Raw genomic sequence first — 27,994 nt, forward strand, 5'->3', positions numbered from 1 at the left:
ACTCCCATATCGGCATCGAATCTAAAAAACAATCCTGGTTATTTTCGCCGCTGTTGATGACGCAGTACTAGTGTGACTGTCAATGGCTTTGTACTCGCAGAGCAGCCAGTCTGCCTGTCTCTGTCTCTTTAACCCATTTAGACCTGTTGCAACCTATACGTCGTTACACCTTTCAATCCGGGAGATACCTCTGAGTCCCCATTAGTACTTGCTATACGTGTAGCAACATATTCTTTCACATTTTTCAATAAGAATATGTAGGTTTTCAGAGACCTTATAGGTTAGGTTTCACTGTTTCAGAAGGCGTTTTTAGAATGGGCCTCAGGTCTAAATGGGGTGTTAGTGGGGAGGGGGGGCTTACCATCTACTTTCACCTGCAGAACTACAAATTAAAAAATTCAGCAATGAGTTCAATATAAATATATAATATAATGTAATATATCAGAATCTGTGTCGGCAGATTCAATATTGTGCATCTAAACAGTATCTTTTAATGATTGCCACCTTGCATTAAATAATCGGTTCACGAATATAAAAGAAGACATATCACACTTTGGTTTTCTGTGTTTCGATGTGCACTCTGTGTAACTGTGTTGCAATGAGACCATCGCAATGAGATCACAACATAACGTGTGTGACGGTGTGATATGCCTTTTGTTTTCCTGAATCGATAATCTGACAATGTTCACAATCAATAAAAAATAAAAAAAATAAAAAAGTCTTTATTCATAACCTGGTCCAGACGGCATCGAACGTCCCACGGCCGGTGCGCCAACAGCATTATGCTATAGAACGTCTTGTCCTATCCTTGGTTATACTGTATATAATCCTTGGAAAAATGTTTCCAAAAGCACCTTTTTTAAAAAGGCTTTCATCTCAGTGCCACTGTGGAGCAGGGGAAGCAGCCTTTGACGACGTCTCTACGCACAAACCAGACTCTGTTCAGACTCTGTTCTCAAACTTTTATTTATCAGCCTTTGGAGTAAACGGCTAAAACCCCCGTCTTCTGCCGTCGGCCACTGAGCAGCTCATACAGTTATCTTCTTAACCCATTCTGATCGGGCACCCATTTTGGTGTTGGCATCATGTTATGCTTTAGCTATTGAAAAATAGCAGATCTACAAGCTCATATCGCGCCACCGAGTGGCGCGATACGAGCTTGTAGGTCTGCTATTTTTGAAAAATCGAAGAGCGACTGACATTTTTAGAATCTGATCTCAGGTCAGAATGGGTTCATCAGACCAGTGTGTGTCCGGCGGAAACCTCGTATGAATCTGATCTCAGGTCAGAATGGGTTAACCACTTCAACCCGGAGTCCCTCAGGCTCTGGACTGCTGTATTTTCTGCTATTGGGGAATAGCAGAATCAGCAGATCACCTAGATCTGCTATTTTCCTGCGAAAACTTTACCCCCAACACAGATGCTGGGGTTTAAGTGGTTAATTCCTTGCTCAATGGCACGCACGCACGCACAGGACATTTTTCTAGGACGGCAATTTCACAAAGATTTTACACAGTTTTATAAGCTTGCAGAATGGTTATTTTGCCATTTTTAAGTATAAATTGTCATTATACTCCAATCCTAATCCCTAAACCGCAACCGTTAAATGCCAAATCCTAACCAAAACATGCCTTTTTAGTTTTTACCTAATTGGTAATGTTTTTAACTTGAAAAGTATATATTTATTTCATCACGAGGACCACGGAAATTGTTCACGCAATGTCTATTTCTAATTGTCTACTATAGTGTCCCCGGCCCTGATGCTGGAATGCGTTAATGCGTACATTTGTTTGCCAATTTTTTAGGCAAAGGAATTACGAAACATTCGGACGTGATTAACACATTATTTAATTGAAATGTACTCACACACACACACACACACACACAGAATTTGACCACTGACATTAAATGGATTTTTCTGTCCGTTATTTTTTACAAGCTGATGATATTAACCACTGAAACCCTGGGGTCCCGATGTGACGATTATACGTCGAAATTGTCAAATCATTTCTAAATGTTTTCAATTGATTTATCTTTTCATTTTTAAGCTATTTCTTTTCCCCCCCCAAGTACAAAATAGGGCTTAAGTGGTTAAAACGTAAACGTTACAAGCGACTGGAAAAGCTATGACTATGCTTCGTGTGGCTTCCATAATGTTTTACATTTTCAAAACTCCTCAACATGTACTGGCTGTGGTTATTTGGATGTGTTTTTACTAATACTGTGTATTTGTTGAGTTTCTCATCTTAACCAAATACAGTTTTACAGCCTTTACATCTTGGAATTTATTCAGCATTTATTTACGATATTCAGATGGTTCATTATATTGTCGTCCTTTTGAATATCTGTGTCATTTTTAATTCCTTCTTTGTTGAATAAAGAAAACAAATGTCTTTAACGTCCAAAATGCTCCTTTCAAAATGACTATTACATATTCTGCTGGTTGTGTTTGTGGGCTATGAGCTGACCACCCGAAGGTTTCTCCGGTCAGAGAGAGTATATGTGAAACCAAGGTATATATTTCAACAGAATAGTAGTTTATTGTCTTCAGTGAGCCATGAAACCGTGGTTTAACCCATTCTGACCGGGCACCCATTTTGGTGTCAGCATCATGTTATGCTTTAGCTATTTAAAAATAGCAGATCTACAAGCTCATATCGCGCCACCGAGTGGCGCGATACGAGCTTGTAGGTCTGCTATTTTTGAAAAATCGAAGAGCGACATTTTTAGAATCTGATCTCAGGTCAGAATGGGTTCATCAGGACCAGTGTGTGTCCGGCGGAAACCTCGTATGAATCTGATCTCCAGTCAGAATTTAATGGTCAAGGACGCACGGCTGCAGAGAAGTGAGGTGTTGTCAATGAGAGCTGCAGGTTCTGCCTGTGTGAAGACCGGAGACTGAGTGAGGACTGTGGGGTGAGTTGCTGCTTATATAGGGCGCACCTAAACTGTGATTGGCTAGTGAGTTGAGTGGTGTGATGGCAAACAGGTGTCTCATTATGGATGCAGGGAATGGGGAATGTCTTTAAAATACTTTTTACTTTGAAATGTCTCAATGGCAATAGCACAAACGTTGGCATGCTACTAATCCTATACTTACACCTCACCCCATTCAAACCTATTTAGGTTCATCTTATGGTGGACATGTTTGCCTGAAAAGGAATTTTTGAAATGTTTCATAGTTTTAGAAATATAGTGCTTTCAAATTTGAGAAATGTATAATGGGGCTCAATGGCAGATATTGTCAAAAAATCACTTTCACCTAGAAACTCCATTCACACTTTTTTATAATTCAGCTTACTGTGGAGACACATGCTGGAACGTTTTACTTTGACATTTCTTGTATTTTCTGAGTCATTGGAATGGAGGGTCAGATCGACCCTGCAGGGTGAGGCTGCTAGTCTGTCCTTAATCTTTATTGTATATTAAAACAGCATTTTGGGTGGATATGAAAACATGAAAAGAATTGTTTATTTAAATTGATTTTTATTCAATCCAAAAACAACTATTCAGACATTTTGAAATCGCTCCCACCTGACACATGCATGTACTAATGAGCAAACAAAATAAGAAAATAAAAGTTAATAAAACCCTATGGTCTCACATTGCCAGACTGTTGCCTCTCGCAATTTTCAAATGTTTCATCATACAGTCTGGAGCAACAGAAGCTCTATCATTCATGAGTAGACCTACGCCATAAAGCAGAAGTGGAGCCTTATCTTTACAGTCGCACAAGTTTATCATAATATAAATAGAAATCATCTAATCATAATACAGCTTAATTGCTGCTTAGTATAAATGGAAAATGAAAGATTTCAGGAGGTGTAGTTCCAGACTCTACAGCTATAGCATTCAGAGATTATGGAATAGTTGTCTCCCTATGCGAGACTAATAAAACCCTATAACCCACTTTAAAACACATTCACTGCCAGGTGTTATAGCTCAGTGCCTCCCAAACGTTCATTTAGCACACTATAAAACAATTCAATAAAAAGGGGAATTGTGCCATGAGGCAAGAATCCCAGGGGGTTTATACGAGGACTCTAACTATAGCCAATAAGACACAATAAAGACATTTAGAACAAGATATGAAGAATTTCCAAAAGACATGATTTGCAGTATAAAAAAATATATATTACTTTTATTTTATACTACATTCATTTCTTTTGGAAATGATTCAAAATACTTCGTAATCTAAGACATGATTAGAGCTCACAGCGCGACGCGAAGCATTTATTCATGAAATTACTGAAAAAAGAAATAAAAAAATAATCCAAGCTAGTGAAAATAGCTGATCTCCAAGCTCACAATGATGACAGTAATTGAGCCGTGTAAGCTAGATATGCTCATGGTACTTGTAGATCTGTGATTTACACTACTTCTAAAAGATTTATTTTGTAATTTATGGGAATTACTCCTATTTTTATTTTATTTATCCATGAAATTACTGAAAAGAAATTAATGTTTTTAATTCATTTTTTATTTTTATTTTATTGAAAAATAAAGGGACCCATAAAAAGAAATGTGTCCGCGACCCACTGTTTGGGAAACAGTGTTCTAGCTTAGCCACTAAAAAAATAAAACTGAAATGATCTGTGAAGTGAAAACTATAAATAAAAACAGAAATTAATGAAAAATCACCATAAACTCGTACATGACACAACCAGGGGGTCGGAGTTCAAAGTTCAGAGGTGAAGCAGCTACATGGAATGGATCGTTTAGACACATTTATATATGTTTGATACGACGACACTAAGTGTGGTGACATAGTTCATAAATATGTCGCTATGGCGACACACACATGCATGGGTTTATCATTCATAAATATAAAATGATAATTCAATGGTGCATTTATATATGGTGCGCTTATATCCAAGGCGCTTTACATAGATAGTGCATTACATTCACCCATTCACACATACACACACACACACACACACACACACACACACACACATGCATGGCAGTATAAGGGTTAGAGTAAATCTTGAAAAAACAAGAGGGTGACCGCATACGCCCATAGCCCGAGTCCCAATATTTCATTAGGACAGCAGGTAAGATAAACATGAATCTGATTCATTTGTGTCTCACCTGCTGTCCTAATAAAATATTGGCACTCTGGCTATGGGCGTGTGCGGTCGCCCTCTTGTTTTTTCAAGATTTACTCTACAGTTTTCTCCCGCGTGCCGGCACCGCCACAAGGACTTTGGTGTGCGTTAAGCTTCTTTGTACACAGTATAAGGGTTAGAACATGGACCAACAGTCTATTTGTATTCTTTTTTTTTCAGAGAAAGGCACAACTGAATGTTTCCAGGAATATTATGAACCATTATACTGTACGTCACTTCATTCACAGTTGACTATTAGATGTATTATATTATGTTTGTAGACTCATGTCTATTCATGAGGTGTCGGTAGAAGTTTTAGTAGAAGCTGTAATTAGTTCTGATAGATTTGATTAGTTCTGATTAGGCATGCAACGATATATATTGATATAAACTGTCTTTAATACTAGCTTGGCCGCTATAGCGTGAATTAATTCATTCACCCGTTCACCGCCAGCATTTTCCCCGTGCAACCCTTATTTTGAAGAATCCAAAAAACCGGAATTGGATGTTACTTATGTGACTTACTATGTGTGTTGTTATGGTGGTCGGATATGATCGATTGCTCGGAGCTGACAAATGCTTACCACAATCATTAATACATTGGCTATGGACCGTCGAATAAAGCTTGTTTTGACCAGAAAAGCCATCTGATAGGAGTTTTAAAGGAACAGAAGCAGTGTGTGTGGATGCGTGCGCCGTTCAAGATGGCCGCACGCATAGCGACGCGTAGTGGTGGGGCAGGAAGAACCCAGAAGAAGGCGGGGCCGGGGAAATTGATGCAGACTGAAAAAGTCATTTGATACAGTGATAAAATAAGAAAATATTGGATTTGTTTAAGAGAAATAAAATATTTTTCGGTCTGGAAAATAGTTTTGTGTTTAAAAAAATCGTATCTTGAACCTAATATGGTGATTTGAATTGTATCGGGAGTTGAGTGAATCGTTACATGCCTAGTTCTGATAGAATAGATTAGCTCTGATAGATTAGATTAGTTCTGATAGATTAGTTCTAATGTGTTGATCTATAGTTAGTTAAATTGTGATAGATTCGAACGCATAGTTAGTTGTGATAGATTCTAACGCGTTGCTCCAGGCTTCCTCGACATAGAGTTAGTGGTGATAGATTCTAACGCGCTGCTCCAGGCTTCCTCGACATAGAGTTAGTGGTGATAGATTCTAACGCGTTGCTCCAGGCTTCCTCGACATAGAGTTAAGGCTCATACATAGTCTGGATTTTGGGTGGTTAGGTGACCACCGAACTACAACATGACGTCACGAGCCGCTCCAGCCCTTCTCTCTGTTTTTACTCACCACCGCTCAACGTTATTTCGCGGTGGTCAGCTCACCACCGAAAATCCAGACTATGAATAGGCCTTCAGTTGTGATAGATTCTAACGCGTTGCTCCAGGCTTCCTCGACACAGAGGACAGTTCTGCAGAGCGTCGCTGCAGACCCGACAGCAGCAGACGTGACCACATGGCAGGAAGATGACTTGAGCCTGGAGGACAGAAAACACAATCAATCAATCAACACACACACTCTTCCTTCAAGGTTGGTGAACCAAGCGGTAGATTAGACCGCCTCTCTAGGCCCAGAAAAGCATAGGTCTAATCCAGACTTCATTCAAGAGCAGGCCCAATGGACCTTGAGACACCTTCACGCTCACGTATCACAGCACACACACGCTCAAATTACTCCACATTTTACACAACACTTGCTAGGTACTCTGGCACGTTTTACCCCCCTCCCAATGTCTACACACATTGTACAGTTAATATAAAACCCTTTTATTCAGGCACCTTGCGCAACGTCATCATACAGCGACGCGCTTCTTACAGACGCACATTTCAGCAGGTCACCGATTTCACCGTAACACCGCTATGCTGGAGTGGCTGAGATTTTGGGGTATTGGACAGAAGGGACAGAAGGCCTATTGGCCTATAGGGACAGAAGCCCTTGACGGGTGATTACATATTCGCCACTGTCTATGTTCGCCACTAACACAGATCTGCAAGCTCACTAGCACTTTTTCCATGAACCATGGCCTGGCATGTTTATTTGTCAGGAGTTATTTGTCACTCCACGGAGTGAAGGGACAGTTTTATTTTGATGCAACGCAGCTCCACGATGCATGCGATCTGCGACGCAACATGGAGACGGAGGGAGAGAGATACTGACTACCGCAACAGAGAGGAACAGACACAGACACATCTTTATCCCATTCTGACCGGGCACCCATTTTGGTGTCAGCATCATGTTATGCTTTAGCTATTTAAAAATAGCAGATCTACAAGCTCATATCGCGCCACCGAGTGGCGCGATACGAGCTTGTAGGTCTGCTATTTTTGAAAAATCGAAGAGCGACTGACATTTTTTAAATCTGATCTCAGGTCAGAATGGGTTCATCAGACCAGTGTGTGTCCGGCGGAAACCTCGTATGAATCTGATCTCAGGTCAGAATGGGTTATACCACGTGTGTCTCCTGCTGAATATTTATTTCTTTATTACACCACACCGTGTGGAATATCTTTGACGCTTTCGCTCTGCACGTGTGGGTGGTTGGTGATGTCAACATGCAATTGAATATACTGGAAGCGGAAGGGGGTCCTTGGGGCCAAAAAGGTTTAACATTTTGGCTCTCATATACTCTTCATATCTTTCTTTTTGTCTTTCCCCTCATGAGGACCAGGGGCCAGGGCCTTAATACATACAGCCTAATCTGTTTCTGACAATGCACTGAGAATCTACTGAACTAAACTGCCAATGGCAGGACATGTGAAGTTCTCAAACGGCAGTATCTGAGTATCTTATATCCTATCACTCACACACACACACACACACACACACACACACACACACACACACACACACACTATATACAGTAGAGCACTCACCACAGTCTCCATGCACACCACACACTCGGAGCCCCCCGGACCCTCCAATGGGCTGGGGGCCGACGGAGTGACGGGGGTCCCGGGGGTCGAAGGAGTGCTGAGGTTGTCGCCGGGGGGAGAGTCAGGGGGTGATGGAGCACTAGGGAATGCCGCTGCCTCTGCCGTTTCCTCTTCAGCCTCTGGGGGGGGGGGGGGGGGGGGGGGACAGGGATGGGACCGAGGTTAGGATAGTTTTGGATTTTTCATTATTAAAAAGATCCCACAAAAAGTTCTGAAGCTTAACTTTGGTTGATTATATCAATTATACCTTTAATAAAACCAATCGGTACCATCAATTTATATCGACGGAGCACATTTAGCTACGCACCAGGCGCCATCCTGGATGTAGCTGAAGTAGCTTGATGTAGCCAAAACACTCCCAAGGCGATCGACGGGACCGCGATGGGCCGTCTAACACATAATCTTTGCTTGGAAAAGCAACCCCCTCAGCACCCCACTTCCAATGCCACTGACCTGCTGTATTAATGGTGGTCAATGAGAGAAGTTAACGGGGCGTCAATGGAGTTAAAACTCTTTACCTGCCAAGAACGAGGCCAAAGGCTCAGCCTCCCAAAGATGACGTTGGTGCGTTTTAACTTTTTATGTTTTTATTGAATTTGCGAAAGATCTCGGCCTTCACTATCCTCTGGTTAGCTCCCGTTTGCTATAGCTATCGATAAACAGGCAATGGACCAGAAACAAGATGGCCACGTCCATAGACTTCAATGATAACTGGATTTTTAAAACCCATGTATCTTGGATTATATTTCCCATTTCATCAAAACAAGAAACTGCACTTGGTTGAGGCAGCTTTGAAAATAACGTAAATAACTAAATAGAAAAAGCGGCACTCCAAAATGAAAGATGCAATACTGGCTCAGATGCAGTAATTAAGTAATTAAATTAAGTATCTTTACCTTTAGGATTACAAATGAAAGTATCTTTACCTTTCGGAGTAGAAATCAAAGTATTTTTTACCTTTTGGAGTAGAAAGGCGTTGCTGCTGCTTGGCCCAGTCCAGAAGTGCCTTCTGTACGCCCACTTCACTGATCCCCATCTGGTGGACAAAATGTGTTACTACACTGACACCATCTGGTGGACAAAATGTGTTACTACACTGACACCATCTGGTGGACAAAAAAAAACCTGTTTACAACGAATGAATTATTCAACCAATCAGAGGTTACCTTGTGGAGGTCAGAAGGGGTCATGTGACTCAGGGTGTGTCTGGTCACGTGATGGTGGGCGAGGATGGGCAGGAAGTGTTGAGCTGACAGTTTGCACAACAGGTTGACCAGCGACCTCTCTACACCCGCCTCCTGGGGGAGGGAGAAGGAGAGGGACAGAGAGAGAGAGAAACATGAATCCGAATCCGAATCATATTTATTGTCACGTCACAGTTTAAAGTTTAGAAGTAAAAAGGTGGGTGACATTTGTTTTTGTGCCCATCGTGTTATTTTTTCTCCAAGAACACAAAGAAAGGGAAGAAGAGAAGGGGGTGGGGTGGGGGAGGAGATCAAGGGAGTGCAGTGCCATCCTCGGTGACCCTGAGCAGTCTCTGGTGTTGAATCGTATCGTATCGTCGTATGTTACGTTACGGTAGTAATGATAGTATAGTATAGTACTAGTCCTTACTCGTTCTGAATATTTGAACAGCAAATGATGTTCAGTGTGGTGTCGAAACAGCGCGCGTGTTCACGTTAACACGCCCCGTCCAACTGTCAGAGCTGGCTTTCAGGTGGGTCGGCCGCGATGCTTCCCCTAAGAAGTTATGTCGACTGACGTAGCCGAGTAGCTAGTAGTATCAGGGTCCGAGTTGTTTACCCCGTGTGGGTCTGTTACGCGGAAAAGTGTGTCCCAGTATTAATCTGTGTCCGTACCAACATGCATTTCACTGGTGACCCGGAAGCCGTCCCAACATGCATTTCACTGGTGACCCGGAAGCCGTCCCAACATGCATTTCACTGGTGACCCGGAAGCCGTCCCAACATGCATTTCACTGGTGACCCGAAATAGGACAGTCACACAGCGATCGGTGAATTACTGAATTCAGTCATGATAGTATAGTATAGTAGTATATTACCTCCATCCTCAGTTACATGGGTTTAACTTTGGACTCCAACAGTCTCTGGTATCATATGGTATAGTATAGGGTGTGGTTATTACCTCCATCCTCAGTGACATCATATGGTATAGTGTGGTGTGTAGGGTGTAGTATAGGGTGTATCATATGGTATTGGGTGGTGTGTAGGGTGTAGTATAGGGTGTATCATATGGTATAGGGTGGTGTGTAGGGTGTAGTATAGGGTGTATCATATGGTATTGGGTGGTGTGTAGGGTGTAGTATAGGGTGTATCATATGGTATAGTGTGGTGTGTAGGGTGTAGTATAGGGTGTATCATATGGTATAGTGTGGTGTGTAGGGTGTAGTATAGGGTGTATCATATGGTATTGGGTGGTGTGTAGGGTGTAGTATAGGGTGTATCATATGGTATAGGGTGTTGTGTAGGGTGTAGTATAGGGTGTATCATATGGTATAGTGTGGTGTGTAGGGTGTAGTATAGGGTGTATCATATGGTATAGTGTGGTGTGTAGGGTGTAGTATAGGGTGTATCATATGGTATAGTGTGGTGTGTAGGGTGTAGTATAGGGTGTATCATATGGTATAGTGTGGTGTGTAGGGTGTAGTATAGGGTGTATCATATGGTATAGTGTGGTGTGTAGGGTGTAGTATAGGGTGTATCATATGGTATAGTGTGGTGTGTAGGGTGTAGTATAGGGTGTATCATATGGTATAGTGTGGTGTGTAGGGTGTAGTATAGGGTGTATCATATGGTATAGTGTGGTGTGTAGGGTGTAGTATAGGGTGTATCATATGGTATTGGGTGGTGTGTAGGGTGTAGTATAGGGTGCTGTGTAGGGTGTAGTAGTGTAGGGTGTAGTATAGGGTGTGGTTATTACCTCCATCCTCAGTGACATAGGTTTGGACTCCAACAGCCTCTGGTATTGAATCATCCAGTAGTGCTGCTGGCTGGATTCTGACTTCCTCTCCATCTCCGACTGCAACGCACATCAATGTAATCTATTACACACCGTTTAATGAATCCGTTTTGTCTGAATGATGTGCGCACGCAGAAAACATGTCCAGGATCGCTCAAGAAGGCCGCTGTTTGGTCATGTGACCCCCGGCCCGCTGTTTGGGAGAAACTCACCAGAACTTGCTTCAGCTCCGCCTCCCGCTGGTCCTTCTGCTTCAGCAGCTGTTGTAACATGTCACTGAGAGCGGAGCGCTGGTCCCCGAGGACCCCCTACACACACACACACACACGTAACATCACGTCACTGAGAGCTAAGCGCTGGTCCGTGAGCCACTATCAGACTATTGATTGAGTAGGAGAGGTGTTTTCTTATATTTCTGTTGGTTGATGATGGTTATCTAGTAGCATTCGGCGCTCTCACCCCCAAACATGATTTACTATTCTGTGCCTATTGGGTCGCAACTCGGACGGCGGTGAGTCGGAAACAATTGAACTTTGCAACGTTCGGCACGGTGACTTGCTCGCTTGGTGGTGCCTCTCGTGGTGGTGCCTCTCGTGGGTCAAGTTCACGTGAGACGCCCCCTCCCCCCCGCGTGGTCAAAACGGTAGCCATCATCAACCCACAGAATAACGACAGAACACCTTCTGAGCTCGTCGGTAGGACAGTAGGCGACCAATCGAATCGTGATAATGTCCCATTCAGTGAATTGAGGTTGGGGTCAGGTCTTCACATTATTACCCGCCAGGATTAATTAATTTATTCACCTCGTATTGCCAGGATTTCCCCCGTTTTACCCTTATTTTGAAGAGCCAAACTGACCTGAAGGTCAAAGGCCAAAATGACAGAAATAAGGGTGATGGTCAGAAAGAAAAAAGGGTGATGGAAACAGAGATAAGGGTGATGGTCAGACAGAAATAAATAAGTGTGATGGAAACAGAGATAAGGGTGATGGTCAGACAGAAATAAATAAGTGTGATGGAAACAGAGATAAGGGTGATGGTCAGACAGACAGAAATAAGTGTGATGGAAACAGAGATAAGGGTGATGGTCAGACAGACAGAAATAAGGGTGATGGTCAGAAAGAAAAAAGGGTGATGGAAACAGAGATAAGTGTGATGGTCAGACAGAAATAAATAAGTGTGATGGAAACAGAGATAAGGGTGATGGTCAGACAGACATAAATTAGGGTGATGGTCAGACAGAAATAAATAAGTGTGATGGAAACAGAGATAAGGGTGATGGTCAGACAGACATAAATTAGGGTGATGGTCAGACAGAAATAAGTGTGATGGTCAAACAGAAATAAGGGTGTTGGTCAAACAGAAATAAGGGTGTTGGTCAGACAGAAAAAAGGGTGTTGGTCAGACAGAAATAAATTAGGGTGATGGTCAGACAGACATAAATTAGGGTGATGGTCAGACAGAAATAAGGGTGATGGTCAAACAGAAATAAGGGTGTTGGTCAAACAGAAATAAGGGTGTTGGTCAAACAGAAATAAGGGTGTTGGTCAGACAGAAAAAAGGGTGTTGGTCAGACAGAAAAAAGGGTGTTGGTCAGACAGAAATAAGGGTGATGGTCAGACAGAAATAAGGGTGATGGTCAAACAGAAATAAGGGTGTTGGTCAGACAGTAATAAGGGTGATGGTCAGACAGAAATAAGGGTGATGGTCAGACAGACATAAATTAGGGTGATGGTCAGACAGACATAAATTAGGGTGATGGTCAGACAGACATAAATTAGGGTGTTGGTCAGACAGAAATAAGGGTGTTGGTTAAGGGTGTTGGTCAATAAGGGTGATGGTCAGACAGAAATAAGGGTGTTGGTCAGGCAGAAATAAGGGTGATGGTCAGACAGAAATAAGGGTGTTGGTCAGACAGAAATAAGGGTGATGGTCAGACAGACATAAATTAGGGTGATGGTCAAACAGAAATAAGGGTGTTGGTCAGACAGAAATAAGGGTGTTGGTCAAACAGAAATAAGGGTGTTGGTCAAACAGAAATAAGGGTGTTGGTCAGACAGAAATAAGGGTGATGGTCAGACATAAATAAGGGTGTTGGTCAGACAGAAATAAGGGTGTTGGTCAGACAGAAATAAGGGTGATGGTCAGACATAAATAAGGGTGATGGTCAGACAGAAATAAGGGTGTTGGTCAAGCAGACCTGAAGGCTCTCAGCGTCCAGTGTCCGTCTCTTAACCTCCAGCTTGGTCAGCTGCATCAACTCATCCTCAATGAGCTTGATCTGCAATGAGGATGAGGAACATTATGAGGAACATTGTCTGCATGAGGATGAGGAGCACAAGGACGAGCACAATGAGGTCACATGTTACACACCTGGCTGCGGATGTATCCATGCACACTGTCCTTCTGCAGCTGTAGAGCCTCAAAGGCAGCTTTCTGAATCTCCTCCTGCACAGGACAATTATTATTATTATTATTATAGAGCACCGAAGTCCTGACGTAACTCGCTCATCCCGACGATTCCCCTGGTTCGCGGAAGTGATTTCTCTATGGAGAATAACATGGGGTGATCTTAATATCGTCTACTATAAGCGTTGTGGTCCAAAAATAAACAAGCTGTCTCGGCGTTATTGTCGGGAAGGTGTCTCTGTATCGTTTGCAACAGTCAGTCACTCATATATGATACAGTCTGCTTCTAGCGAAAATCTAACTAATTCAGCAGCAGTAACATTAGCGTTTTCTCTCAGTCAGTTGATTCTTCATATCCATATGAGTGAAGCGGCCGGGGTGACATGTTTATTTTTCAAACACAGTTGTTATATGAGGCGATCTCAAATCGCCTCAATGGGGATTTCAATGCAACTAAAAAAATACATGAACCTGGGGACAGACGCCCTCTACTGAAAGTGACGTCAGACTTCGGTGCTCTATTACCGTACTTACGCAAGCAGAGCGTGCAAGTAAGGTGGTCGTGCCGGCTTTTTTATGCGTATGCTAATATACTGATTTTGAGTGTTACGTAATGAAGATATGTATCAATTTCCGGGGTATAATTGGCTTTCGATGGTGACGTAATAAAGATATGTTTCAGTGTCGGGTGGATTAAAGCAGAGGTTCCCAACCACCGGTCCGTGGACCGTGCCACTGGTACGCGAGAAGTTTTCCCGTCGTATTTTCAAATCCCTTTGAAAACACGACTGAGAAAAAGGAAAGGACAAACACAGGCAGCGGATTGGCCGTTACGCATAGTATAGAGCGTGACCCTCAATCACCCATTGGAATGCAAATGCATGCCTTTCAGGCAGCCTTTGTATCGTCTTTGTACTCGTCTGGCAGGTATATCTGTGTGTGTGTGTGTGTGTGTGTGTGTGTGTGTGCATATGTGTGTGTGTGTGTGTGTGTAACATACCTCTTCTAAGATGTGTGCGATGGCTTTGGACTTGTCCAGTTGTTGTAGAGACAGAACCTGGTCAAACCGCATGTCCAAACTTTGAACACTGCAGTACAGAAGACAATGGATGAGACAATGCATAGAACAATGGAAAAGACAATATGTAAGACAATGGAAAAGACAATAGATGCGGCAATTGAAAAGACAATATATAAGACAATGGAAGAGACAATAAATGCGGCAATGGAAAAGACAATACAGACACTAGAGAATAATGGCAGTGTGGTGGCCATTTTTGTGGTGCAACAGGTACAAAACCCATTAATTTTTCTTCCCATAGACATTTCCGAAAATATTCATAAATTATTTTAAGCCTTATTTATTTTCTTTTTTTTACCAGATTGTGTACCATTTCTGTCATGGGCGTACCTTGATAGAGCGTCGCAGTCCCCTACCAGGGGCCAGGAAATGATCCCCCGTTCATTTTCCTCATAGACATTTCAAAAAGTATTTATTAAAGACCTTTTAAGCCTCGCACAAAGCCAACTCGAGTCGTCATGAAAGGGGGCAGGACTGCAACGCTCTATAATGGCAAAATACATTTTGATCACATCATCACAACAAAACAGTAGGTCAAGAAAGGTAACCTCGGTCTTCTTTGCTGGCGTAACGGCCGCAAAGAAGATGGTTGCTTCGCACTGGAAACCGCCTCATACATTGTCATTTCGCCAATGGGCTTTGACCTTTCTGGATATCATTTATCTAGAAATGTCTACAGCAAGATTGCATGGTGCAAAAGAGGAAAACATTGAGATTTGGTCTGGTATTGCAGATTTGGTTAAGGGCATGGTTTAATCATTATTACTATTATTATCATTATTTATTTATTTTTTGTTTCCATTGCACAGTAGTAGGAGTAATGACATTTTGTGGCATCTTTGGTCTCGGGGGGGAGGGGTGGGTGGGATTGTTTGTTTTAGTTTTTGTGTTCCTTGCTTTTGCTGTTATGTGTTGTTTTATATGTGTTTTGTTTTCTTTAAGTCATTCATGATGTTAACGTGTCTTATTGTGATTTTTGTCTTAAAATAAACAAAAAAAAGAAAGGTAACCTCGGCTCTTTGACTATTCGGTTTCGACTCTAAATACAACCGAACCGAATATGCATGTTTTGCATTGGGGCCGAATAGTGTCAGAATAGTTTCGGTGGCCGAATATTCAGTGCATCCCCTAACAATTAATAGATGCATAATTAATATATAATAATAATATGTCTTCAGACCTCCTGAATGCCTCCTGCCTCACGTTGTGTCTTCTGAAGTCACTGGCCTCCTGAAGAACCATCATAGAAACGCTGTCCGACAGCATCTTCTGCATGGCATCTATGAAATAGAGGTGAGGAGGACGTCACTGATGTTGCTCTGGAAAGGAAATGTCTGGAGTTCTCTGGTGGAGCTGTTGGCCCCGTGACCCGGCTACGGATAAGCGGTTGAAGATCGAGAGATGTATAAATTGTATTATAATAATAAACACTGACCTGCCACATCTCTCTTCCTCAGTGAATTGGCTTCTTCCTGTGTGATGGCAGTCAGGTGTTCCATGTGAATCCTGCAGGGGGCAGCAACGCACAGTTTAACCCATTCTGACCTGAGATCAGATTCATACGAGGTTTCCGCCAGACACACACTGGTCTGATGAACCCATTCTGACCTGAGATCAGATTCTAAAAATGTCAGTCGCTCTTCGATTTTTCAAAAATAGCAGACCTACAAGCTCGTATCGCGCCACTCGGTGGCGCGATATGAGCTTGTAGATCTGCTATTTTTAAATAGCTAAAGCATAACATGATGCTGACACCAAAATGGGTGCCCGGTCAGAATGGGTTAAATAACAGACAGACAGACAGACAGACAGACAGACAGACAGACAGACAGACAGACAGATACCTGTCTTTCTCCAGTGCTGTCAGGAACGCTGCACTCTTCTTCTGTCTGGAACGGAACCGACAACCTTTTATTACCATACATGGTAATACACCTACATTTAAACCTTTTATTACCATAAAACACACTTATTATTTTTGTGCTGCTGCTGGAAAATAGTGACATGTGACAGAGGGGTCGAAGTTGAACGAAAGTTATTTTTAAGTCTGTACCCCCCAGTGACCCCACCACCAAATGACCAGAACTACTTAATATTCACCAACCAAAACCAAACCAGAACTCCCGCCACGCGACTCAGGCAACCACTATATTAATGGCAAAGTATTTCCTACAGGCTTTAAGTCCAAAAATCTGAACTAACCCAGATCAGATCAGCTGGCAGAACATTTACTAAAACAGTCCGGGGGCAACGCTCCACATGTCCCAGACTCTTCTCCCTTCTGGGTCCAAAACTATGGAATGAACTTCCCATTGTAATCAGAACTGCGGACTCAATCCCAATCTTCCGCCGTAGTCTGAAACTCCACCTCTTCAGACTCCATTTTAGCCCATAGCACTTGCCCTAGCCTCGACGACCTTACAAAGGCTCAAGTTAGGTCATTTAGATAGAATTGTATGTAGACATAGAGCACTATATAGTGTATTCTCATAGTTTCATTTTACAGATATTCTACATTGCGTTCTCAGACTTCCAGTGGTCCAGAGGTTTGGTTCCGACATTGCGTGGTCGGGTAAACTCACATGTGGCTTCTGCATTAGGGTTAGGTTAGGGTTTGGGGGTAGAGTGTCGGACTAATTAGTACGTCGGAAACACTGCGTTATAAGCTGTTGCACAGTGACAACAACACATGATCTCTGTGACAATGTGTAACCATTATCCCATTCTGACCGGGCACCCATTTTAGTATTAGCATCATGTTATGCTTTAGCTATTGAAAAATAGCAGATCTACAAGCTCATATCGCACCACCGAGTGGCGCGATACGAGCTTGTAGGTCTGCTATTTTTGAAAAATCGAAGAGCGACTGACATTTCTAGAATCTGATCTCAGGTCAGAATGGGTTATATATGGTCACGTGGCCTACTGACCTGCCGGCGTCCATCAGAAGGTCAGTGATGCGACCAGCGACATGGTGCTCCGCCTGCTTGACCCTCGCCAGGAGGCTGGCCCGCCCCGCCTCCACCGCCCTCTGCTGCTTGCAGAAACCCTGCTCCACACGCTCCTGTTCCTGAGGGCGTTCATTATTACACCAGTCAGGAGACTGACTCTAACAACAGAGTCTTGACTAGTTGATAACAGTTATTAAACTCTACCAGTCTGACAGAGTTGAGGACGTTCTCCTCGTGGGCACAGTTCATGAGGAGTTGTTAGGAGGAGTTAGGAGGAGACAAGGAGTTAGAAGGAGTTAGGAGGAGTTATTAGGTTAGAAGGAGTTACCATTCTGACTGAGTTGAGGACGTTCTCCTTGTGGGTGAAGTTCATGAGGAGGAGCTGAGCGTGCTCCTTGTGGGACTCCTCCAGCTGAAGCTCGAAGGCCAGCGTCTCCTTCTGCTTCTGCTCCTGGAAGACCGGAGGAGAGGAGAGGAGAGGAGAGGAGAGGAGAGGACAGGAGAGGAGAGGAGAGGAGAGGAGAGGAGAGGAGAGGAGAGGAGAGGAGAGGAGAGGAGAGGAGAGGAGAGGAGAGGAGAGGAGAGGAGAGGAGAGGAGAGGAGAGGAGAGGAGAGGAGAGGAGAGGAGAGGAGAGGAGAGGAGAGGAGAGGAGAGGAGAGGAGGGAAAATCAGTTAGTAGACCCTAAGCCTAACCAGAGGACCAATCAATGATGATCACTTAGTAGAAGTAGTTGATTTCATTAAAAATTCAATTATCTCATAAGTAGCAGTATTTTGGCATCCTCCGGTCATTCAGTGAGTATGATGGACAGCTACAGTAGTCAGTAATTATGATTGACAGGTACGGTAGTCTAGCGTAGGTCTGAACTGTATCTAAGGCAGTCAGTCAACTGCCTCCCTTAGGGTCTGGTTGGGTTCTTAAAGTGGGGACGAGGTTTATCCTTGACCTGAGATTACAGGTTACAGTTGTCTATCTGTCTGCGTGTATAGACAATGTGACGTCATTGCTATCGTCATCTGTTGTCGTTGCACCTGGTACAGTCATATCATTCGATGATTATGATTGACAGGTACAGTAGTCAGTAATTATGATTGACAGGTACAGTAGTCAGTAATTATGATTGACAGTCAGGGAGTTTAGATGGTGTCACATACCTTCTTCTTCTCATACTCGTTAAATTTACTCTGTGAAGAAAACATACATGTTTTGATTAATAATCAGTTCATTCAATTTACTGTGAAGAGAATTATAAAAATTAAAAATTAATAATGAGTTAATATGACTGCAATACGACCTAACAGAATGTAAATGCACGTCTTTGGCACAGAAGCGCTGGATTTTCAGCATGCAACCAAGTTTAAAATCACTATTACTGGATCTCTTGTCCACTAGTCCCTTCCTAACATGTTTTTTATTTGCTGACCAAATTGTCCATATATTTAGTCTTTGTGTTTGACAGTTTTTATTTAGTTTCCATTTTGTATAGTATAGTATAGTATAGTATCTATAGTATAATATCTATAGTATAGTACCGTCCAGGCCTGTTCTCCATCCACATAGTCAGAGTGTAACTTTAAGTGGTCGCTCTCCAACACCGGCAGCAGATACTGAGATGGAGGACAATACTCCTCTCCTAGTTCTGAAAAAACAAACACACACACTGCATTAGAACTGCATTACCCAGAAGACACTGCATTAGAACTACAAAACACACCGGCAAGAAGATACTGAGACGGAGGAGAATACACACAAAGAAGCATTATTATAATATACCACATGAAGAAGAGATCATTTTAAGAAAAACACATGAATAAGAGAGACAATACTCCTCCTAGTTCTAGGGAGCAGCAGATGGATGCTAGGAGCAGATACTAGATAGTAAGGTTAGGGTTAGTAGCGCTAATATACAGATATCTTACCAGCACAGAGGAAGCGCTGGATCTCTGCTGTACCACCTGAGCATACACTGGCTGGAGGATAGGACATGTTCCCTGCATCTAGAGTGAAGCTCTGAGAGAGAGAGAGAGAGAGAGAGAGAGAGAGAGACAGACAGACAGACAGTTTAGGACAACAGACTTCTCGACTATTCAATTAATCAAAAACGAATTAATTGCAAAAAAGGAAAAAAAAAAGACAGACAATAAAACGTAGCTCCACCACCACACCCACCTCCAGAGTGCGGATGTAGGCCACAGCTTTAGGAAGCTCATGGATGTTGTTGTCACTCAGATCCAGAGTCCTCAGGCTGCTCAGCGACCCGACCGAGGACGGCACTTCGCTGAGGCAGTTACCTGTATATAGAACGCACTGCGTTAGAACTGCATTACCCAGAACGCACTGCGTTACAACTTTTCAGAGCAAGCTTTTATTTTGAAGACTCATTGGCCTAGCACGGAAGTAAAATCGTCTAGGCGATGACAGACGCAGTCTTTTTTATAATTCACTCGAAACGTACATTTTGTTACCGTGAGCAGTGACGCTTTAGTAATGAGCCGCGAACATCGCCGTTTTGATCAAAAACTCAATCTGGGAAAAGTATCCGAGATAAAAAATATTAATTTTGTTTGTTTGCAACAGTCAGTTAAAGGGCCACTTCACCTTACCGTCAGCTTATTTTAATAAGATACAAGAAGCTCTCTCCTGGGGTTTTTATGTGTGTAATACTTTTGTTTTGGTCATGACACCATGTTCATGACCAAAAACCTGCCATGAAAATGTGTTCTCACTTCCTTCGCGGACTACAAAGCCACACCTCCATGCAGCCCCCCCCCCCCCCCCCTCTCCACAAGGAGGGGAAGTGCACTAAAGCATTATGGGCATTGCAGCAACCGAGTCAAACCCTAGTCAAACACACAGCCTTCATTATTTTTCTCGCCATAGGGTGCACATTTCAAATTGTGCTACTGTTATCTACTAAAAAATACTATTAACATTGAGTGACTGCAGTTTCTTCCGGCGGTAAAATGTCCCTTTAACATTGAAGCGGATGGAGGGGAACTTTTCCACTGACGGATCGCGTCCCGTTTATCGAACGCCTAGCAACCGAGAGCTATCCAGAGACGGTGGTCTGGACAGCGATCTCGCTGAATCAATAAAACCCCCAAAAGTCATTATGGCAGTAAATGAGTTCAAAAGCAGTAATTAAAGTAAACAACAATTAAAATGGTGCATTCACCTTTGGCATTGAGCGTCTGCAGCAGCTGAAGGTTACCAATGGAGTCTGGAAGGGATTTGATCTGGTTCTGCTGCACGTTCAGAACCTGCGAGAACATCCACCCTGTCAGAACCCTATATCCACACCCTGTCAGAACTCTACATCCACACCCTGTCAGAACTCTACATCCACACCCTGTCAGAACTCTACATCCACACCCTGTCAGAACTCTACATCCACACCCTGTCAGAACTCTACATCCACACCCTGTCAGAACTCTACATCCACACCCTGTCAGAACTCTACAATCTACATCCACCCTGTCAGAACATAATGATCTGGTTCTGCTGTCAGAACATCCACATAATGATCTGGTTCTGCTGTACGTTCAAAACCTGTAAGAACATTCACACCCTGTAAGAACCTTATTACCTGCAGTAATACCAGTCTCCCAGTAGGAGGCAGCAGTGTGATGTTACCTGTAGTAACACCAGTCTCCCGATGTCCTCAGGAAGTGATGTCAGCTTGTTCTCGTGTAGATCTAACACCTGAGGACAAACAAAACAGTGATGTGTAGATCTGATAAAAACAATGTGCTCATACTTTGGGTAAAATGTAGCCTGGCTCCAGCTCTGAATCGCCAGCCACGCATAAAGAATATATAGCCTATGTTCTGCCGATTCAGTCTGGTGACTCTTCTACAGCGGCTGATTGGCCATCAGCGCCGTCACTCGATGACGTCAAACAACAAACATGGCTGCCCCCACTGTGGTAGCTTGCGACCGCATCGATCTGGCTATTAAATCGAAATTAGAAACATCATCACCCGACAAATTTTGTTTACATGCTAGTAGCGCTCGCCGCGCTCGTTGACTGTGTTTGTTTCGTTAGCAACCGGGCTAGCCATAGCATAGAACATGCATACATACATACATACATAAATACATTTTCTTTCTTGTTAATATGTAACAAAATGTAAAGCTACAAGCTTCTGCCTATACGTTTTGGATCACGTTAAAAGAAAATGCGATTCTTATAATGTCTCACAGAGGGAAAAAAAGGCTTAACATTTACAGTAGCCAATGAGATGGTGTCACAGGTTTTGGGGGGTGTGCTAACGAACCTTTATAGTAGCCAATGAGATGACGTCACAGGTTTTGGGCAACAGCGACCTCAGCTCGTTGCCGTGGAGAATAAGAACCTGAAACCAAACAAACAAAACATATGTCGTTTAGACTTCCACTGTATTGAGGGTATGTGTGTGACATCATCATCTTACCCAGATGTTATGCGGGAACACCTACTAAGTGGCCTTAACCCATTCTGACCTGAGATCAGATTCATACGAGGTTTCCACTGGACACACGCTGGTCTGACGAACCCATTCTGACCTGAGATCAGATTCTAAAAATGTCAGTCGTTCTTCGATTTTTCAAAAAATAGCAGACCTACAAGCTCGTATCGCGCCACTCGGTGGCGCGATATGAGCTTGTAGATCTGCTATTTTTCAATAGGTAAAGCACAACATGATGCCAACACCAAAATGGGTGCCCGGTCAGAATGGGTTAAAATGGAAATGTCCTATCTGATTGACAGCCCAGACATCCAAACAGAAAAGTCCTATCTGGTTGACAGCCAATAATACATCCAAACAAAAAACACCTATCTGATTGCATTAATAGTCCTTATTCTCTTCAAAATGAGACAAACTGCCATCTTTGAGACCTTATAAAAGTCTAAACATTGATCGCGCTAAGAAAGTGCTAAGTATTCCGCAGCGATGCATCCCCTGTAATGAGAATCTGGCTCCAATGTGGAGGACTATCACATCCGGGGCAGGCGGAAGTGATGCGTTTTGTAAGCTCATAGCACTGATTTCTTTGGCACTGAAAATGTCTTCTACATCATGACATCCGGGGAATCTCTCCCCGGAGTCTCTTTTCGTCCTCCCCGTCGCAGTTCTGTGGACCTCTAATATTAACCCCCAAATGACTGCCGAGTGTGACCGTGAGTGGATCAGGCCTCTTCATGGAGCCCACCAGAAGTGTGACCTGGACCCGGCCTCACAGAGCTCGACCTCGACCAGATGTGGACCAGACCCCTCCACGGAGCCCACCTGTCTATTTCTCTCTGTCTATCTCTCTCTCTCTCCCTCTACCCCCCCCCCCCCCCCCCCCCCCGACACGGTCGAGGCAGATGGCCGCACACCCTAGACTCGGGTTCTGCCTGACGTTTCTTCCTAAAGGGGAGTTTTTCGTTACCATTGTCGCAATATTGCTTGCTCTGGGTGGATCTTTGTTGGTTGTAAAGTGTCTTGTCTTGAGACAACTTGTTGTGATTTGACACTATAATAAAATTGAATTGAATGACAGTTTTCTGAAAAAGCTATGTTTCTATGTCAGTCGTTCTTCGATTTTTCAAATATAGCAGACCTACTATATATACTAGATCTGCTATTTTTCAATAGCTAAAGCATAACATAATGCTAACACCAAAAGGGGTTCCCGCCCAAAATGGGTTAAAGCAGTGGGGCAAACAATGCTAAACTCTAAACCTTGCCACTCACTTTATGCATCCCCTCTATAGTTTCATAACAACCGACGACGAGAGCTACTAGACTCTATGCACACAGAAAGCTCTTCCCTAATTCCTTCACATGTGTTAACGCTGATACTAATGAAGGCTCTGTTCCATTCTGGTCAAACAGAGTCAGTGTTAATGATGCTAATGAAGGCTCTGTTCCATTCTGGTCAAACAGTCTCAAACAGAGTCAGTGTTAATGATGCTGATATTGTGCATGTTGTACATGTACTAATGGACATTCGTTAAGTATTGCCATTGCATGGCAGGCACACATGAACATAAATGGGAAACCCTGGCTTGGATTTTCATATAAATTGTGCTTCAAATACATGTCTTACCTTCTTCTGAAGCACTTTGCAGATAGAAAGAGCACTGGATGGAACCTGGAAATACACAATACTTAATTACTGGGTCGGAATCGGGAGCAAATTCAGAGATAAATACAACGCTTGCGGCGAGCCCATATTGTTTCTTCAGGGACAATACTTTCTAGTTATTATTATTACTGTGAAGCACTTTGAACTGCAACTCTATATACAGCTTATTATTATATTATTACCGTATAAAGTTTGTAATTACTAATTATATTATCATTAGTTACCTCTGACAGTTCACACGCTGAGATGTCCAGAATATCATCAGCCCCCGCCTCCTTAGACTGAAACACACACACACACACACACACACACACACACACACACACACACACACACACACACACACACACACACACTATATTAATGCAATCATGGCAGCCCTCTTCACATTGCCGTCTCTACAGGGGGGCATTGGGGGGCATTGCCCCCCCAGATAAATTTTGTGCCCCTCCAGTCCAGATTGGCCAGTAGTACACTACCCTACCAATATTTAAATGTTTTACAAATGTTAAATCTATAAGTACTTCATGATTATTGTAAATATATACATGTTCAAATTAATTGAATAGTTAATAGAAATACAAGGTAATATATACATGCAGAAGACATTATTAACCCATTCTGAACGGGAACCCATTTTGGTATTAGCATCATGTTATGCTTTAGCTATTGAAAAATAGCAGATCTACAAGCTCATATCGCGCCACCGAGTGGCGCGATACGAGCTTGTAGGTCTGCTATTTTTTGAAAAACCGAAGAACGACTGACATTTTTTAGAATCTGATCTCAGGTCAGAATGGGTTAATCAGACCAGTGTGTGTCCAGCGGAAACCTCGTATGAATCTGATCTCAGGTCAGAATGGGTTAATGCTCAACATATTTGTATTTCTTTGTTTGTTGTTGGTGCTGCTGCATAAATGGAAAAAAAAGTATGCCCCCCTGCTGATTTGTGCCTGGAGATGGCACTGCCTCTTCAGCGCGGTGAAACACAAACTACAAACACAAGAGCATAGCGAGCAAGCTCCGAAAGGAAAGTCAACTGTGTGGGACAGATTTGTTGTGATTGCCGACGGCTCCGGTAAGAAGGTCGGTGAAGTTAGACGCACTAATATTATGCAACCCTCCGCTCCGCTGCGTCGGAGAGGCAGGGGTGACGCTCCTATTGGTAACAAGACAACTCACCCCGTTTCCGTTTTTCCTCCCAGACTTTTCCCCAGTGAGGGGTGGGAGAGGCTGGACAGCAGACGGCTGGACTTTGAATTTCTCTAACTATAAACTTTCATGACAGACCTTAGATAGCATTTCTGTTGGCTTAGATAGCATTTGACACAGACTTATAGCATGTTATGTAGACAGCACTATAATTGTATTGTATATAGTCATAGCACGCCATAGTACATATGTATAGCATAGTAGTAAATATGTATAGTTTATATGTATAGTGTATGTATAGTTTCATTATATAGATATTCCACTGTTACCTTCTTAGCTTACGCATGTTTCATGATAAATGCTTTTATGTGATGTATTCCCATGCTTTTTGTTCTTGCTTAAATGTAAGTCGCTCTGGATTAAGAGCGTCTGCTAAATGCCTAAATTGTAAATTGTAAATTGACAGCAGACAGCTGTCATGAAAGACAACATAAGTAGACAACATAAGTAGAAATATAATTTATGAAAAGCTACTACAGTGAAGTCTGTTCACAGAACAGTAGGATATGTGGGGATTATCTGACGAGGTACCATTTGAGTGGGCAAAACCTTACATATACTAAATAGTTTATAGGTGTCAATATAAGTAAAATAATATAGCCTTTCCACAGGAGTATCTTTTTATATTTTTCCAAAAAGAATACAAACAGCCAATAGCATATTACAAAGTTATCCCCCTCACTGGTGAAAATTCGAAAAACGGGCAAGCACCGGGGTGAGTTGTCCAGTATTCCTCCTATTTACCTGTTTCGGCAAGAATGTAAGGGGGATCCTTGTGTGTGCTTCACTTTCTCTACACTGCCTATTCAGTCAGTGTTGCCATGTCGGCTTACTATAAGCGACCTTTGACTTGTTTTTCTGTAAAGTCGCTTGTAAATATTGGTAGATGGTGGTTGTGTTTTTTCGGGGCTTGTTTCTAAAGTGTACAGTAGTTCCTTGTTTGGGCTTGCTTGCTTTGTTTCAATAATATTCAAGATATTTCAATGTATTCTCAATATTAAAAGAAAATAACAGATACAGTACAACCTCGCAACGTGTCGCTGTGAGCATGTAGATCTGCTATTTTCAAATAGCCGTTAAAACATTTCTGCTTGTTTTCATAGACCTGGCCGCTTGTTTCTCTTGCAAATCTGACAACACTGGTCACAGCAGCAAGAGGAAGAGGAAGTTATGCACACACAAAACGCAAAGGCTCATGGGTGGATAGACGTCACGAGCAGTCTTTGTCATGGTGAAAATAAGCATAATGTAGCATCGGACACACTATGGCTCCAAAGACCCAGCCGGATCGGGTTTATTATACCTGGGTACCTGTGTGTGTGTGTGTGTGTGTGCTCACCAGACACAGCTGATATTCAAGTCTTTTTTTGGCGTCTTCACTGGGTTTCCTCTTTCTGAAGAACAGAGGCATCCTGTCTGTCTGTCTGTCTGCCTATCTGTCTGTCTGCCTGTCCAGATGACGTCTGTAAAGGAAAAGGAGAACAGGACAGTTGACATGTTTATATTTGATAGCAGAGCCATAGAACTACACACATTGGGCCTCATGCAGCATCCGTTCTTAATAATAATAATAATAATAAAACTTTATTTGTATAGCACCTTTCATAACATCAAATGCAGCTCAAAGTGCTTTACAGAACAATGGAGAATAAAAGAAAAGCAAGGCAACGACATTAAAAAACAAGCAGTAATGCAGTACAGTGAGGACATGAATAACAAAAAATATAAGATCACTTAAAAGCAATGTTGTAGAAGTGGGTCTTGAGCTGAGCTTTAAAAATGTCTACAGAGGCTGCCTGACGAAGGTACAGAGGGAGCTTGTTCCATGCCGATGGCCCGTAGAAGCAAAAAGCTGCTTCCCCGTATTTTTTAGTTGCCATTTTTTTAGGCAAAGCGAGCAGGCCAGCAGTGGAAGACCTTAGCGGGCGGTTTGGGACATATTTAGGCAGGCAGTCATGTAGGTAGGAAGGTGCGAGACCATTGAGAGCTTTATAGACAAGTAAAAAACAACCGGAAGAGGACATTGTTCTTAGACCCTCTTAGGAAGTTTTTAAGAAGTTTTTAGCATCCATCAATGTTTTCTTAGCTGTGATTTGTTCATCAGTAAGAACCGTATCTACGCACACTGTGGAGAACTCTTAGGGTGGCTTTTTTGTTCCATACGTAGCTGTTGTGGCTGCGTATGGATCTTCCAGACGCTACTGAGTTCCCTACGACTTTAATAATAATAATAATAATAATAATAATAAATTAATAAAGTGTAAACATGGCCAAAATGTGTGTTTTTTATTACTGTGGGGGAGTGCAATCACCCAATCCACAAGGCAACTCAAAGCAAACCAACCATTTGTCATTTTGGCAAATTTTGTGGAAGTGCTACCCACACGAATAGGTTAGTTGTGTTGTGTAAAGGTGACTATTAAAAACTATACAAAATACAATAATTTTTGTGTACAATAGCCTATATCTATCGTAATTGTTTGTCAAATGTGAAAGAATTTTGATTATTTTTTAACATAAATATTCGGTACGGGAGCAGTGCATGTTCGGACTAACGGGACTTCGGATCTGGGCAGTTCCCAATATTCTCCCACTCCCTATTGGCATAAATCAACATTTTACACTCTTGAGTGTAAAATTTGACCAAATGGAAACGGACCCTTATTTTTATCCATTTTACGCTTTCAAGAGGTTACAAGAAGTCTACACAATTGGAGAATGTAGAAGAATTGATCAACGTTTGCCTCGTATCTCTCCTAACTAATAATGGTCCAGCATGGAATTGTGGACAACATCTTATCAAACGACAACAACATATTCTATAAGTTTTGGGTCTGAGAGGCTAAATGTCATCAAATGGTGGTCCGACTCCGTGGCTGAAATGCAGAATCAATAATGGACCTTGACGTGAAAAGGGTTGAAAACCACTGATCTCTAGTAGACTATAGCACATCAAGCTAATGCTATAGCTACCTTAGCATGTCTAAGGCTTAACAAAAAGAAACAGTGAATAACATAAACAAACAAACCGTTGTCTTGGCAACAAGCAAACTCGCCGCGATCGTTAGGTTGTTGCTGTTGTTGTTATTGTTGTTAGCAACGATAACGTTATAAACGTGTTGTTATCATCATAATAATAATATAAGCAGCTGCTCGTGATCAAAACACGACGTAACGTCACTCAGG

At 42.5% G+C, this 27,994-nt stretch overlaps 2 protein-coding genes across 3 annotated transcripts in view; one reads left to right on the plus strand and one right to left on the minus strand.

The window, feature by feature from the left end:
• The window catches only part of nfkb2 (nuclear factor of kappa light polypeptide gene enhancer in B-cells 2 (p49/p100)), a 43,935-nt gene extending 42,886 nt beyond the window's left edge, over window positions 1-1,049 (plus strand). Inside the window, exon 24 of the mRNA XM_083775225.1 lies at window positions 1-1,049. This exon is cut by the window's left edge and continues 302 nt beyond it. The gene's annotated coding sequence lies outside the window, so the exon portion shown is untranslated.
• Window positions 1,050-5,110: 4,061 nt separating this feature from the next.
• Window positions 5,111-27,981, minus strand: lrsam1 (leucine rich repeat and sterile alpha motif containing 1; the record flags this gene model as incomplete). 2 transcript variants are annotated; one of them, XM_083775223.1, is made up of 26 exons in its annotated part: window positions 27,838-27,981; window positions 26,148-26,271; window positions 23,821-23,877; window positions 23,558-23,602; window positions 21,760-21,837; window positions 21,116-21,184; window positions 20,658-20,742; window positions 19,652-19,773; window positions 19,402-19,492; window positions 19,015-19,121; window positions 18,637-18,666; window positions 17,809-17,931; window positions 17,460-17,599; window positions 16,374-16,418; window positions 15,965-16,035; window positions 15,710-15,809; window positions 14,449-14,536; window positions 13,413-13,487; window positions 13,240-13,320; window positions 11,253-11,348; window positions 11,002-11,100; window positions 9,228-9,359; window positions 9,019-9,097; window positions 8,002-8,180; window positions 6,485-6,605; window positions 5,111-6,319 (listed from the first exon to the last, which is right to left on the minus strand). In XM_083775223.1, coding segments are annotated over exons 2-26 (2,187 nt in total). In that variant the 5' UTR covers window positions 26,220-26,271; window positions 27,838-27,981. The 2 variants fall into 2 exon arrangements, with proteins under 2 accessions (XP_083631349.1, XP_083631350.1); XM_083775224.1 differs by lacking the exon at window positions 5,111-6,319 and having other exon boundaries at window positions 6,483-6,605; window positions 17,460-17,593.
• Between the last annotated feature and the right edge of the window lie 13 nt (window positions 27,982-27,994).

The sequence above is a fragment of the Protomyctophum parallelum genome (genome assembly GCF_964188405.1).
Source record: "Protomyctophum parallelum genome assembly, chromosome: 10".
Classification (NCBI taxonomy): Eukaryota; Metazoa; Chordata; class Actinopteri; order Myctophiformes; family Myctophidae; genus Protomyctophum; species Protomyctophum parallelum.